We start from the raw sequence: 16550 nt of genomic DNA, 5'->3' as shown, positions 1-16550 counted from the left end.
CGCATAACTGCTCTGTCATGTCACATTCCATGTTTTATTGGCTCATTGTGAAGTGGGAAACCTACTGCCAGCTGTCATTATCTTACAACTTCAGCATTGATTTTGAATACCAGTGATTAACATAGGTAATTTAAAAAGAAGAGCGACATTATTTAGTCAATATACATTTTCTTTTTTTTATATATATATATATATATATATATCATGGATGTCTGTATTGTCGCATTTTATTAGCTGTAGTATTGTAGCGCGCTCTAGTGGTATCTCGATTATTTTCAATATAGCTACAATTTATTTGTGCCAGCCTGTCTAAAGTGACGTCTGCGTTCTTGTCCTGGAGCGCAATGTCATACTCACTCCTATTGCGCATGCAGACTCGAAGGTTAATCAGAGATATCATGATGTCAGAGTTCATCAGTCGCTGTAGCCTAATATTCTAAATGAGTGCAACCTTTAGACCTAAATACCTAATAGATTGTAATAGCATCTAATTTCTTTCTAGCGTCTGACAGTGCAAAGCAGTGCAAAGTTGCTGTTCAGTATAGCCCATAAAATAAGGTTCGGTTAGCAATTCTAATGGCACTTTTAATATGATGAACAGAGGCTTTTCTACACAAAAACATTTTAATATTATTAAAAGGTTAATCCAACCCCAGATACACGAACTATGATATTGTTACGTATTTGTGGTATGGCCAGGGGAAAGTCTTCACATGATGAAATATTTTATTTTGGTATGGTTTATATTTTTTGGAAACCACATTATCCCGAATACAAATCTATTTGAATCACTGAGATATCTTAATCAGAACCCGAGTTAAATATATTTTAAAGTTCACTCAAAGCCAGGCTCCATAACTGCAAAATAATATAAGCCTAGGCCTAATGACGTTTTTTGTATTTTTTATTGTATCTCTCAAATTACAAGATTTACTCAAATAATATAATATGACTTCCCAACGCTGGAAAGACAGGAGCTATTTTGACTTTTTACCCTTTCATGTCTGTTGACTTTTTAAGCAGGTGATTTAATGGGTATACATGACGACGCAGGACTAGAAGAACTTCAAATCGCGTTCACTCGCTGGCACCTTTAAGATTAGTGTTCTACAAGCAGCAGGATGTTATGCTGGCTGCACTAACAGTGATTTCAAAATAAAAGACCAATTGTTAATCATAACATGGGTATAATCCATTTATAAAAATAGTGCTTGTAGCCAAATACATTTTTTATGGTGTATAAAAACAAATGCAATGAGTAGTCAATTGGAAAAAAAGATATGATTAAAATAAAATGAAATGATATGATTGTTTTTAAGAACAATATTAAAACATACAAAATACAGACCAGTTTGTTAACTATATTGCTTTCAATAATTTTTTTTACTGTGAAGTGAGACATGGCATTCGAGAAATAATAAGTAGATTGTGTAGAATCCTTATCATCCTTTCATGCGGCAGTACAGATTATCTATCAGTACTTTCTAACACACCAGTGCTGTCCCTGGTCCTAAATCCAGTGCCTATACACATGCAAGTCTTGATAAAAAAAAAACGAATAAGGAAAACAATTTACTCAATAATAATAATTTAAGTGTCATTTCTTCAGAATGTTAATATGTAAATGTGGGTTCACTCAGAAATGTCCTTGTTTTCCATGAAAACATACAGTACATTGAATTAATTTGAATAGGAAATATAGCAAGATGAATAGGAAATATAGTAATAGACAAGGTTAGAAATAAGGATTTTTTATTGAAATAATAATTGTGTCCTTCAAACCTTTCGTCAAATAATCAATTTCTATTCTGGCTAGAGCCAGTTTTCACTGTTCTGTGAAGGGAGTAGTAAACAGAGCTGTACAAGATCTTCTGTTTCTTGGCAATTTCTCACATAGAATAGCCTTAATTTCTCAGAACAAGAATAGACTGATGAGTTTCAGAAGACATTTATTTGTTTCTGGCCGTTTTGAGCCTGTAATTAAACCCACAAACACTGATGCTGAAGATACAGAACTAGTAAAAAAAAAGCCATTTTTATTGCTTCTTTAATCAGCAACAGTATTCAGTATTCAGTGCTAACATAATTGTAAAATAATAAAAAAATTATAAACTTGGATTAGCAAACACAACGAGCCATTGGAACACAGAACTGCTGGTTGCTGATAATGGGCCTCTGTACTCCTATGTAGATATTACATAAAAAATTATCAATTTCTAGCTACAATAGTTATTTCCAACATTAACAGTGTCTATGCTGTATTTTTAATACATTGTTCTGTTATTTTTATGGACAAAAAGTTAGTTTTTCTTTCTAAGACAAGGACATTTCTAAGTAACCCAAAACTTTTCAATGGTAGTGTACGTACAACTTCCTCTATAAGAAACCAAACCTACCTCCAGCTCTCTGCTTTACACAGGCTAATAAAACTTTGTCCATATAGTTTTAATGTATAATTTCCTTTTGTATCTCTCCATTTGCCTTAAAATTCTTTAAACCTATTTATTTGTAACTTTTCCTCTGATATCTAAAAATAAAAACTTTACTTTGGAGTATAATAATATTTCCTATTGACTGATTTTGATTTCTCACCTGAGAAATATTATTGATTCTTGAAAAATAAATGCCCACTTTGAATTTGATGCCAGAACTTCTTTAAAAAAGCTGGGACAGGGGCAACAAATAAAAAAAAAACCTGGTGGAACATCTCACAGCTAATTAGGTTGATTGGCAATATGTCAGTAACATGATTTGGTTTAAAAAGAGCATCCCAGAGAGGATGAGTCTTTCAGAAGTAAAGAGGGGTTCACTACTCCATTAAAGTCTGCGTGGGCAAATAGGGCACTTCTCTGGGGCCGAGCTAATTTAAGATGGACTGAGGCAAAGTGGAAAACTGTCCTGTGGTCTGCCAATTTTTTGGGGGAAAATCTTTTTGGGATCATGGATGCTGCATCCTCTGGGCTAAAGAGCAGAGGGACCATCCGGCTTCTTATCAGTGTACTGTTCAAAAGCCAGCATCCATGATGGTATGGGGGTGCATTAGGACACATGGCATGGGTGACTTGCACATCTGTGATGATACCATTAATGCTGAACAATATATACAGGTTTTGGAGCGACATATGCCTTTTTATAACCTAGATCTATTTTTTTAACAACAGCATGCCTCCGTAGTAAAAGAGTCCGGGTGCCTGCAGTCCAGACCTATCACCCATTGAAAACATTTGGCACATTATGAAACGAAAAGTACAACAAAGGAGACCCTGAACTGTTGAGCAGCTGAAATCCTATATCAAGCAAAAATGGGAAAACATTTCACTTTCAAAGCTAGAGCAATTGGTCTTCTTTTAACAATACTTACTGAGTATTGTTAAAAGAAGAGATGATGCAACATGATGGTAAACATGCCACGTCTCAACTTTTTTGAAACATGTTGTTGGAATCAAATTCAAAATGGGCATTTATTTTTCAAAAAACAATTAAAATCTACTTTTGATATGTTGTCTTTGTACTATTTTCAATTAAATATAGGGATGAAATTATTTGCACATTATTGCATTCTCTTTTTATTTCTATTTTATTTCTATTTTATGCAGCATATATATATATATATATATATATATATATATATATATATATATATATATATATATATATATATATATATATATATATACACTCACCTAAAGGATTATGAGGAACACCTGTTCAATTTCTCATTAATGCAATTATCTAATCAACCAATCACATGGCAGTTGCTTCAATGCATTTATGGGTGTGGTCCTGGTCAAGACAATCTCCTGAACTCCAAACTGAATGTCAGAATGGGAAAGAAAGGTGATTTAAGCAATTTTGAGCATGGCATGGTTGTTGGTGCCAGACAGGCCGGTCTGAGTATTTCACAATCTGCTCAGTTACTGGGATTTTCACGCACAACCATTTCTAGGGTTTACAAAGAATGGTGTGAAAAGGGAAAAACATCCAGTATGCAGCAATCCTGTGGGTGAAAATGCCTTGTTGATGCTAGAGGTCAGAGGAGAATGGGCCGACTGATTCAAGCTGATAGAAGAGCAACTTTGACTGAAATAACCACTTGTTACAACCGAGGTATGCAGCAAAGCATTTGTGAAGCCACAACACGCACAACCTTGAGGCGGATGGGCTACAACAGCAGAAGACCCCACCGGGTACCACTCATCTCCACTACAAATAGGAAAAAGAGGCTACAATTTACACGAGCTCACCAAAATTGGACAGTTGAAGACTGGAGTCTTGATTTCTGTTGAGACATTCAGATGGTAGAGTCAGAATTTGGCGTAAACAGAATGAGAACATGGATCCATCATGCCTTGTTACCACTGTGCAGGCTGGTGGTGGTGGTGGTGTAATGGTGTGGGGAATGTTTTCTTGGCACACTTTAGGCCCCTTAGTGCCAATTGGGCATCGTTTAAATGCCACGGCCTACCTGAGCATTGTTTCTGACCATGTCCATCCCTTTTTGACCACCATGTACCCATCCTCTGATGGCTACTTCCAGCAGGATAATGCACCATGTCACAAAGCTCGAATCATTTGAAATTGGTTTCTTGAACATGACAATGAGTTCACTGTACTGAAATGGCCCCCACAGTCACCAGATCTCAACCCAATAGAGCATCTTTGGGATGTGGTGGAACGGGAGCTTCGTGCCCTGGATGTGCATCCCACAAATCTCCATCAACTGCAAGATGCTATCCTATCAATATGGGCCAACATTTCTAAAGAATGCTTTCAGCACCTTGTTGAATCAATGCCACGTAGAATTAAGGCAGTTGTGAAGGCGAAAGGGGGTCAAACAGAGTATTAGTATGGTGTTCCTAATAATCCTTTAGGTGAGTGTATACATACAGTGGGGAGAACAAGTATTTGATACACTGCCGATTTTGCAGGTTTTCCTACTTACAAAGCATGTAGAGGTCTATATCTGTTATCATAGGTACATTTCAACTGTGAAAGATGGAATCTACAAAAGAAATCCAGAAAATCACATTGTATGATTTTTAAATAATTTATTTGCATTTTATTGCATGACATAAGTATTTGATCACCTACCAACCAGTAAGAATTCCGGCTCTCACAGACCTGTTCGTTTTTCTTTAAGAAGCCCTTCTGTTCTCCACTCATTACCTGTATTAACTGCACCTGTTTGAACTCGTTACCTGTATAAAAGACACCTGTCCACACACTCAAACAGACTCCAACCGCTCCACAATGGCCAAGACCAGAGAGCTGTGTAAGGACATCAGGGATAAAATTGTAGACCTGCACCTGGCTGGGATGGGCTACAGGACAATAGGCAAGTAGCTTGGTGAGAAGGCAACAACTGTTGGCGCAATTGTTAGAAAATGGAAGAAGTTCAAGATGATGGTCAATCTCCCTCGATCACCATCCCAACTGTGAAGCAGGGAGGTGGAAACATCATTCTTTGGGGATGCTTTTCTGCAAAAGGGACAGGACAACTGCACTGTATTGAGGGGAGGATGGATGGGGCCATGTATCGCGAGATCTTGGCCAACAACCTCCTTCCCTCATTAAGAGCATTGAAGAGGGGTCATGGCTGGGTCTTCCAGCATGATAACGACCCAAAACACACAGCCAGACCTGAACCCAATAGAAAGTCTTTGGAGGGAGCTGAAAGTCTGTATTGCCCAGCGACAGCCCCGAAACTCTGGAGAAGGTCTGTATGGAGGAGTGGGCCAAAATCCCTGCTGCAGTGTGTGCAAACCTGGTCAAGAACTACAGGAAACATATGATATCTGTAATTGCAAACAAAGGTTTCTGTTCCAAATATGAAGTTCTTCTTTTCTGATGTATCAAATACTTATGTCATGCAATAAAATGCAAATTCATTACGTAAGAATCATACAATGTGATTTTCTGGATTTTTGTTTTAGATTCCATCACTCACAGTTGAAGTGTACCTATGATAAAAATTACAGACCTCTACATGCTTTGTAAGTGGGAAAACCTGCAAAATCGGCAGTGTATCAAATACTTGTTCTCCCCACTGTATATACATCATCATCATAGACTTGCCATGATATTTGAGTTTTAAATATCTGTTATATTCCTATACACTGTTGTCATTGGTTTCATTTCATGTAATATCTTTCAACTGTCACAACCTTTCCGTTTGGGACTATGCATCCTAAAATAGGCTATCCTGAATGACTGATTGGATGGATAGGTGAGGTTGCAGCAGTAATATCCAAAAGGATTGAGTTAGGTGCAAGACGTTGACAGTAATCCTAATCCCAGTGTTCCTCGTCCCTCCCTGTGGGTCTATGTGAAATATATCCTTTATCTCATACAACTATTTCCACCTTCTCTTACCCTCTAAAGGAATATGGACCTAAACGTCATCTAGGCCATCTTGACTGTGCTGCTGCTGAGCGTCACCCACGTCCCTTCTCCCCTGGTAAGACCTGCCGTCCTCAACACTGCTGAGTTTTATAGAGGATCGTATTTTATATGTAATTCACGTAATATGTATTTTTTTCTACATATTACGTGAATTGCTTAACTAAATTTAAAGAACAGAGGAAAGACAAAACATTGCAGTATAATGGTATTAATTATATTTCAATTAATTAAATCTATTAAAACAAATAACCATGATGGTGGTTTTTCCATCTTTTCATTCCTCTGAAAAAATGTAAATGCTGGTAAATCTCGCTTGGAGAGTACACATACAAAATAGAATTCTGATTTCATTAAAAACAAATGTTTATTATACCTTGACAGTTCTGTGCAATGCATTTAATGAATAATACTCAAAACAATGTGTATAATAGCATATGCTGTACAGAGTGCTCACAGTGAGGAAGTCACCATCATAATACCTACGCTGGGTCATGTTATTGACAGACAGAAGGGTTCACTTGTGCCTTGAATCAGAACTTTCTTACTGCTTGCCAACGCTTTGCTTTCTAAAGTGTGGGCTCCAGAAAATTGGGAAAATTCATAATTATTGATGTATGTGAACAAGAGATTGATTCAGTGTAAGAAGTCCTTCATGTTGGTGTGATTCCCAGCTGAGTCTATGGACAGAAAACAAGGCTGTGCAATTCCAAGACTGCCCAGCAAGGAGCGCTCACTCCTTAAACAAACATAGATGAGAGGGTCCCATTAAAACCCTCCTAAGGCAACCTCAGGTTAATGTGTGGATATGGTTTAGTTTGATTTACAAAGTCCCTTTCTTATTAAATTAAAACTTCGCTTTTTAACCACATGATATTAGATGGTTCGTCACCTGAAAGTAGTCTGTGTCAAGAGTAACTCTAATCCATGGATGAATTGTCAGCCATTATGAACTTTAGCTTACGCTAGCTAAAATCCGATTAAGTTCTTCTCGCTTAAATTTTGTGTCACCCGTAAAATGAACAGTCAGTGTCTAGTTTGAGAGACTTATACTTTTCACAATGTTTACACATTATTAACATGCGCGAAAAAACAAAATCAACTGGTTAGTCAGATCTTTTAGCTCTCCTAAGGGGAGAATTGTGCTGCTGCCAGTATTCTGTTCTTATCGTTGACCTACAAATTGACACTGGATCATTCGCTTCATCCATCTGTCGGAGGAGGGGGCGGGGGATTTTCAGGGGGCTGGATGTCTCCGTTGGGCTCCTTTTTCTGGGGCTTGGTAGGGCTGATTTTGTTGCTCTTCTCTGGGGGTTGTCTCCTGGGACGCCTCCTCTTGGGCCTCCGTGAGCCTCCAGAGATGGGCTGTGTGGGATCCAGCAGCGGATCCAGATGTAATTTTCCACTCACTGCATCTGAAGACTCATCGATATATGCCAGGTTCTCCCCAAAGTAGTCCAGAGGCTGGGAATACGGGCCGCCTGGAAAGGCCTTCTCCTTATCCACATCTCTCTCTTTCCCCTCCGCTACCTGCTCGGACTGCGTGACCTCTGACTCCGTCTCAGACCCGGACCCGGACTCGTTAGAAGAGTAAGAGTACGAGGAGGACCCGGTCTCGGACTGGCTGTTTCTCTGGCCATTCTCCGTCCCCCGGCCCACCTCTCCTGGAGCCCTGGTCCCAGACGCCCGGCTCGCCCCATGGCTGCGTGGGCCATGGCGATGCTTCCGCCGGCGCCGTTTGAAAGGGTCGTCTGGTATGCGGAAGTCCACAGACATGTTCTGAATGTTTTGACCCCAGTCAGTGGTGCGGGCTCTGAGCTCCTCCATCTTGAATGAGTGAAGGAAGAGATCAAAATCAGCAATCATTTAAAGTGCCTTTAACAAAGTCACAACCCACTTTACAGTTGAGAGGAGAGGAAGTGAATGGACTGTTTAGTATTTACTCAGTGGACTGTTTAGTGTCTGTATGCTTTAAGGTGGTTTTCTCCTATTCTGGACATGAACATTTCTAGCACCCACCTCAGCCCTGGTCTTTTTGGACAGGACCCGAAGCCAGTTTGCGATCATGGACAAGATGGAAGCAAAGTATGCCAGGCCTAACAGGATCCAGAACCACACCAATGGCTTGTACCAGTGGTCTTTGCCACCATCTCCACTATCACCTGACGGACAGATGCAAGAGGGCGGGGATATAAAGTGGTTTGCAGGTTTAGACAATGGAGCAGCTGTTGGGTCTACAGCTGTTTCCAATCCAACTACCCTTAACATCACATTTTGGTTCTAGCCATGGGCAATTTCACTCACTGAGTGCTTAATTATTCATTTGTTGACAAAATGCTTTATCCATGTACATGAATTATGGGTAGCAGTCCCAAAAGCGTAGATGCTCTACTAATTATCTACTGACTGTCAGTAACATTTTAAATAACTGTCTACTAACCCTAACACTTACACTAACCTTAACCTTTATCCTAACCCTAATCTTAACACTCACCATAAACCTTCCAAACCTAACCTTAACCTTAGCAAGCAGTTGCTATTCAACAGACTGAACATGTGTTGATAGTATTACTATAGAACATCTACAGATGGAAATTGGGACTCTCAAAATCTGAGATATTTGTGTTGTGTCTGAGGTATTTACCCGAGTGGGTAAACCCTGCTCTACAAGCTACACGTTAAAGATGCCATGCTAATATGACAGAAATTAACATTACTGACTCTGCTGCCAGAAAACCCAAGCAATGAAACCCCATAGATAAGACAATTAATAATACCAAGTTAGATTGTGAATAATTTAGCAAGTAAAGTAATTGTTCAGTGTGATGAGGGATTTCTTCTTAAACTGTGGGGGAAACCATTTAGAGTAGCAAGCGTAGAGATCCAACAGGATCTTAAGCTCCTAATCATGTGTAACATACGATTTGGAATTCGCAATCATACAAATCGCATTACCTTTTTTGTAGATCTTAATGTATCATACCATGATAAACAAAAACCTTGTGTGCATCTTTAATGAGTCTCAACCAATGGTGTATGTAAACCCTGGATTGCTGATACTGTGTACTGGTCATTCAAATGTAAAAGAAAGGGCCATAGGGAAACATTTTGTGAATCCCTGATCCAAGGTTCATGTATATCATTGATCCTGACAATGAGACGATCATTTTGACCTTCGGAGATTCTTTCATAAAAAAGTACCTGAAACATAGTCCCCAAAACCCACAGTGGTGAAAGTACTTGTAACATAGTCCCCAAAACCCACAGTGGTGAAAGTACCTGCAACATAGTCCCCAAAACCCATGGTGGTGAACGTACCTGAAACATAGTCCCCAAAACCCACAGTGGTGAAAGTACCTGCAACATAGTCCCCAAAACCCACAGTGGTGAAAGTACCTGCAACATAGTCCCCAAAACCCACGATGGTGAAAGTACCTGAAACATAGTCCCTAAAACCCACAGTGGTGAAAATACCTGCAACATAGTCCCCAAAACCCACGATGGTGAAAATACCTGCAACATAGTCCCCAAAACCCACGGTGGTGAGGGTGATGACGACGAAGTAGGATGCCTCCAGGAGACTCCACTTCTCCACCTCCTGAAACACCAGAGTTGGCACGGCAACAAAGAGTGCTACCCCCAACAGGATGGAGAGGACGGCTGAGATGACTCGAACGATAGTAGGACTCACCTTCCATTTCTGAGGGTGAGGAACACATAAAAAAAGAAAATAAATTGAGGGATTGAAATACTGACAGAAAGACAGAAAGAACACGTGTAGCCCAACAATTGTTGCTGAGTGTCTTACCGATAAGAGGAACTCTATTTTGAGGATGGCTTTCCTCAGACCGGTTCCCAAGTGGTCTCCAACTCCAGCCAGCAGGATACCAAACAGAGGGATCCCCACCAGGGCATAGAAGATACAGAACAGCTGCCCCCCTTCAGTCTTTGGGGAGATGTTCCCAAAACCTGAGGTGATATGTTGTACAGTGATAGCACTGTTAGTAGACTGTGAGGGTAGAGTCAGTTTGTCACAATGGAGGAAAGACTGCTGACATACCAATGGTGGTGACGATGGTCCCAGAGAAGAAGAAGGCACTGGCCAGGTCCCACTGGCTGTTGAAGGTGGACGTGTTGCTGTTTGGATCAACGCCGGCGCCCACAGCATCTGCTACCTCCTGGGATGGTGACAGTCAAGTCAGGATGTGAGTTAAAGTGAGGTGGAACGACTACCTCAAATCCAAATAAATAATATAGTCTGTTTATTTGTCCCTGTTTCACAAAAGTACTGGTGTATGAACATTACACATTTTTGGCAACAAGGATCCCGTCATGTTAACCTGATATCTGGTGTTTGGTAGCTGTGTGTGGTCTACCTTTATGAGGGCCTGTAGGTTGTCTGGGCTCACGCAGGTGTAGTTCTCCAAGAAGGCTCGGCGGCTGTCCTGTAGCCGTAGATGCTGGCCCTCCTCGCGGGGAGCCTCCAGGGCCTGGAATACCACGGCCCCCAGCACCAGGTACAGCAGAACCCCCGTCAGGATACACAGGAGGGTGGAGCAGCGCATGCTCGCTCCTTCGTTCAGCCCCAACGAAGCACGCCTCTTCGCCCCACTGCCAGGGCTGGATGGGGCCCAGCTGCAGAACAGAAGAGACCATAACGCCATGCAGACAGCTGTCACACTGACCACATTAGTTTAACTGATCTTTTTCCCTGCTTGATGTGAGGTTATCCCAGATAAAGGATTCACTTCTCACTGGGGCAGTGATGCTTGAGTGTTGTTGTTCCATTAAGAACATCATGAATGCAGTATAAATTCAAGCCAGGAATGGATGTGAACTTCACCGGAGATAAGGCATGTCCCCTGCCTTTCAACCCACCCACCACCTGGTTACCTTTCTCTCTGTTTCTCTTCCTCCCTCTTCCTCTTCTTCCAGCTGCTCTTCCCTCTGTGGCTGAGGATGGAGTGTTTAGACCCGTAGCTGAAGGTGTGGCCGTCCTCACAGTCTGATGGGGGGGACACTGGTAATGGAGATTACCAAGAGGTTGGTGTTCGACGGTGGCATTGGTGATGGTGTTGGTGACGTTCAACAAAATATGTTTCAAAATAACTGGATCAACAGCCACTAAAGAGGTTATTAATTCATTTATGACAACACTGTAAAGCCCATATACAACAACTTGCTGTTGTTCAGAATTATTCATTGTGTGCTCTGTGATGAGAGATTGCCTACATCACTGCCAATGAAAACATGGAGTTCCACTGACACATTGTGCTCTTGATTCTGAGCGTAACATCACCAACGACACACAATAAGCTCCAACAAGACACCCACATTGATGCTACCATGATGCTTTCTATTAGCATCATGGTAGCATCCTAAGAATTAAGGGTCTAAGATCTTGCCTTCAAAATAAGAGTCAGCGGTTACAAGGTATGAAGGTATTTTGCAGCTTAGCATAATGAATTGTGTTAAATGTATGGATGTATGTAAAAAGAGGATAAAAACATTTGAGGAAAACAACAACTAAAGATAAATGCTACATTATGTGAGAATATTATGAGGAGCACGTAGAGAAATAGTTGTAGCTTAAGTGTTGCAAACATAATATTATGCTGGTGAAAATATTGAGAAACAATACATTATTATTTACATTTTATAATTGTTTCTTAATTTACTTTTCAATTATGCAATTTTGATCTGTAATGTTTAGGAAAATGTTGAATGTGTGTCCATAAAACTATTGTCCTATCTACAAAAACTAACAAAATATATATTTACATTGTAAGCAGGAATGTGTCATACAGACTGTTTCTAGCTATTCATCCACACCTTTCAACATCCTCAATTTAAAACATTTCGTATGAGAAAGATATTTGATTATATAGGAAAATGTTTATAAGCTAGTAGGGTTTGAAATTATCAGTATGTTTGTCGAATTTAGTTACTAACTAACCTAGAAAATTCATAAAATTCTAAATAAAGAAACATTTATATCCATCATTTATATCTTCTATATTTATTAATTTCATATTTCTAATGAAATATCATTACATGGTTAAAATATTACTTAATTTTATCAGATTTGATGATGTATTCTTCAAGCTTAAAACCAAATCTTCTTTCAACTAAGTAATCTCCTCACCAGTAAGTTCTGTAAAACATGGTGTTGTACATAACTTTGAAAAAGCCTACTGCTCTCTAATAAGACGGCTTTAGAGAACAAGCAAAACAAACCTACTTTTTAGAACATTTGGTATAATGCTCTCCCAAATAAGGCCGTAATTGCTGATTGCAAAAGATGCAGGGCAGTAGTATGGGTGGAGCAAAACCCAGCCCCACCCTGTGTTATTCAGTTATGCATAAAATAAGACCGCAAATAGATTTTATGAACCTACTCAGTAATCACAACCACACATTTTCTCATTTACTACAATATTTAATTTATGGGACTGCAGTGTATTTTATTGATGAATGAGGCAGATTAGAAGCCAGCATCACTCTGTATAACACAATCCCCCTTATAATGCAAGCATATTTTGTTTGTGGAGATCCTACTGAATACTCCCAACCCCACTCTAGCTGAGACAGTGTGTTAACGTGGTTCTCTACAGTATCAATATCTGTTTCATGAGTGCACTGTATTGGAGCACTGGAGGAGAATTTCTTTTACCATGGATCATGGATGTTTTCCTTCAAAATATACAAATATGAATCATTATTAATGTCTTCGCAATTTAAACAAAATCAAATCATGAATAAATACAGATACTTTTATTTTGAAACTGTTATATTTTAGTGTTGCCGACAAGATGCTGATGTCTGTCCCATCAACCAAAACCCTGTGTAAAATATAGGCATCTGTCGTATGCTCCATCTCTAACGGATCACAACGGGGAGAGAAAGGACCAACGAGCTGACATGGAGGTGGGTGTAGGAAGACACAACCACAGAACCCAGTCAACACCCAGGCCGACAGAGGTGTGCCTCAGCAGAATGAAGCAGAGCATGAAGAAGGTCGGTGTCTGTATGTGTGTCGTCAGCCTGACAAAACACATACTCCTGTGAGGAGTCTGTGTGAAGAGCTGATGCCTGAAAGACCTCGGGACTTTGACGTGACAGAGCTGAATCACATTCAGGGAGTCACTCCCAAGACACCTCTCAGGGTGACTGGTGAATTGATATGGATTTCTAGTCAGTCCAGCTTAACGACCCCAGGGACACTGTGCGGCTAGATGTTGGTTTCATTGGATTACGCGCACATTCTCTTCTGTCGGATTCTCAGTTTTTGTGCTGTGGGACATACAGTCGGTTCTGTGTTCAGTATTGTGTGAGTGTAATATGTTACAATATATGTGCTCTCTCATCTAGATATAACATTGCTGTTGCAGTCAGCAGCTTCTCAGACATTGATTCAGCCTGGAGACCAATAACCTGTCAATCACACTGTTTAATGTTCACTTCCCAGCCCAGCCAAAGCTCAGCAGCCGTTCAGGAACCATAGCCCCTTGTAGACAGACAAGCCCACGGCCAAACGTGAACAACGCTCCAGCCCTAGCACTTTTAGGATGTCGTAGGTGCGATCTATTTGCCAGACCCCCTAAAAGCATTTTAGTGGTCCCTTCTTTGAAGGCTGTGAGAATGTAACATAAAAAAAAATGTCATTGGGTTGGAGAAGAAAATTGGGCGGAGAAACCGTTATAACTGGGGCGGAGAAAAAAAAGGTCAAAATATGATATATTCATATGATGTACATAATGGTGTAAAGACAAATGTTGCAGATTTAGAGTGCATTTTCTGACACTCAGCACATTCTGCTTCAGCATATCATGTTAAGCATCTGAGTGAGAATGAATGAACTGTCTTATAAAATCAATGAGGGCCCCCTTCGAGGTCAGAGGCCCTGAGCATGTATATACGTGGCAATGTATATACGTGGTCAAGATTACCACATGTTTAGATAGCTGGCTTAGCTGACATTACTAATTGGGTGACTGTCAGTGATTGAGAGACCAAGAAAAACAACACTTCATGCCCAACAGCAATTTCAAATTGACCATGGAGTATCTCTGATGGCTCCACTCCCTGAAAACGTAATAGTCATAATTCTCAGAGAGGAGTGTTGGCGGGGCAGCCCTGTTTGCCGTGTTCACTGGTCAAAATAATTGTTCTCCATGTGCATTAACCAAAATCTTAAAATTTATTTTTAACCCTGTTTTTTCCCTGCCCCAAATTTGTGATTAAGGCCTTGTTCCATTGCAACTACACCCAGTGGGGCACAGAACAGTTGAGGATTGAGAAGTGTCCTCTTTGTCCAAGTCATTGTGCTCTTTTTGCACAGCTCCCAAAACCAGGCCTCTAGAATCTAAACACCCGGAGGATGTGGTTTCTTAAGGTTTCTTTCTTAACACCTAAGCTTGCAGGCACCTGGCCCACCACAAGTAGTTGCTAGGGTGTGACACAACAAGGCAACCCAGTCATTCCGCCTACTTACCTGGACAGTGCTGAGCCCAATTATATTTTCCACTGCGGGACCTTCAGTCACTGTCAGAATACCGCAATTAGGATTTAGTAACACAATTCAACTGCAAATACTTTATTGCTGCACCACATGATCTGTAATCTCAATCATGACAGTGAACATCAGTTCATATGATTAACATATAAATGTGTTTGAAAGGCCCTTTTAGTGAACATCAGTTCATATGATTAACATATAAATATGTTTGAAAGGCCCTTTTAGTGCCACCAGATGTATTCTTACTTTTTTAAAATAAACTTTACTATTAAATATTACTATTCTTTATATTAATCTCTTTGCACAAATGTACTACTCTAGTTAGCCATGGACATATCGGGTGATATAGTGTCAAATATGACATGCTGAAGTCAAGTTAAAGATGCCACTAGCTGTAAAAGTGGTGCACACGAGGCAAAATGGGTCCCTATTTGTTGTGTACTTTGTCATCAAGTTCTGCACAATGTCACGTCTATGTTACGAACTGCAAAAAAGTTTTGTGTGCAACTCTATGATATGTTACTAATCCTGTTCATAAATGCCTTGCAAATTTGAAGTAACTTTTCTGCTCATTGTGGTCAATCAACCCACGGCCATTATAATGTAGAGAGACTTAGCACATGACACAGTGGAAATGCCAGAGAAAACATGCTTAAAATCACACAGACTGAAGTTAAAATGGGCTATGTTCAATTAAACAATTGCAAAAGCTGATAGTAATTATAATATTTAATATCCATACACAGCAAGTCCCCCTCGGCCAATAACATCAGTCAAACAATAAAATATTCATTATCTCCTCCAAATAATACAGGCTTCTGTGGTCTCTAACACAAATGGATGAAGTCTGTGGTGACCACTTACCTCACAATGAACGATTAAAAAACATCCAGGCTATCAGCAGCCATAGGCAGGGTTTCTTTCGTGCACTCACACCAGACACTGAGAGAGTAAATGTGCACGAGGTGCATGTGTGTGTAGGAGAGGCTGTTGCTGAGTGTCCAAGAAATGAATAGACACTCCATCAAAATGACTCCAGGATGAGGGAGATGTAGAGAGGGGGAATGAGCGAGAGAGTGAGAACGATGTAGGGAGGGGTCAATGCAGATACTCTGAGCTAGAATGAGCTTGTTGCTCTTTTATTTCCGTTTTTTCTCACTGCCCCGTTTCTTCCAGGCAACATGAACAGAGGAGGAGGAGGAGGAGGAGGAGGAGGAGGAGGGGGGGCAGCAGGAGGAGGCAGTAGACTTGTAACGGCGGCTTGTGTGGATATGCCAAGTAAACATGTTCATGACCGGGTTTCAGTACCAGAGTGGAAGGTTTTTTCTTCTCACTGCGTTTACCACTATTACACGACAATTATAATATTAAAATATTACACAAAGAAGCCTGTTTTAATTATGCATTGTATTTAATATCTGCTATATTAGTGTTAAATATGCATAAAGGTACATTAACTATATTTAACCGATCTATCTTGAGACACTTCTTTGCAGCTACCTACTTTGCACTTTTTTGTACTGTTCATTTTAAATGTATTTAATAATAACATATTTGTTTACAGTTGACATTGAATACATTAAATGGTTTTGTTGTGGTAACATGTGGGATTATTTTAAGCATATTTAAATAT

General features: G+C 40.0%; 1 protein-coding gene across 1 annotated transcript; it reads right to left on the bottom strand.

Moving 5' to 3' along the window:
* Positions 1–7602: 7602 nt before the first annotated feature.
* Positions 7603–10964, bottom strand: LOC105010961 (potassium channel subfamily K member 4). The gene is made up of 6 exons (XM_034293428.1): positions 10776–10964; positions 10460–10577; positions 10208–10368; positions 9913–10099; positions 8419–8561; positions 7603–8226 (listed from the first exon to the last, which is right to left on the bottom strand). Exons 1-6 carry the CDS (start codon positions 10962–10964, stop codon positions 7603–7605), a joined length of 1422 nt encoding a protein of 473 aa, XP_034149319.1.
* Positions 10965–16550: the final 5586 nt, after the last annotated feature.

This window comes from Esox lucius, chromosome 7, assembly GCF_011004845.1.
Source record: "Esox lucius isolate fEsoLuc1 chromosome 7, fEsoLuc1.pri, whole genome shotgun sequence".
Classification (NCBI taxonomy): Eukaryota; Metazoa; Chordata; class Actinopteri; order Esociformes; family Esocidae; genus Esox; species Esox lucius.
The sequence above is the reverse complement of the archived record's forward strand: the minus strand, read 5'-3'. Positions and strand labels throughout refer to the sequence as shown.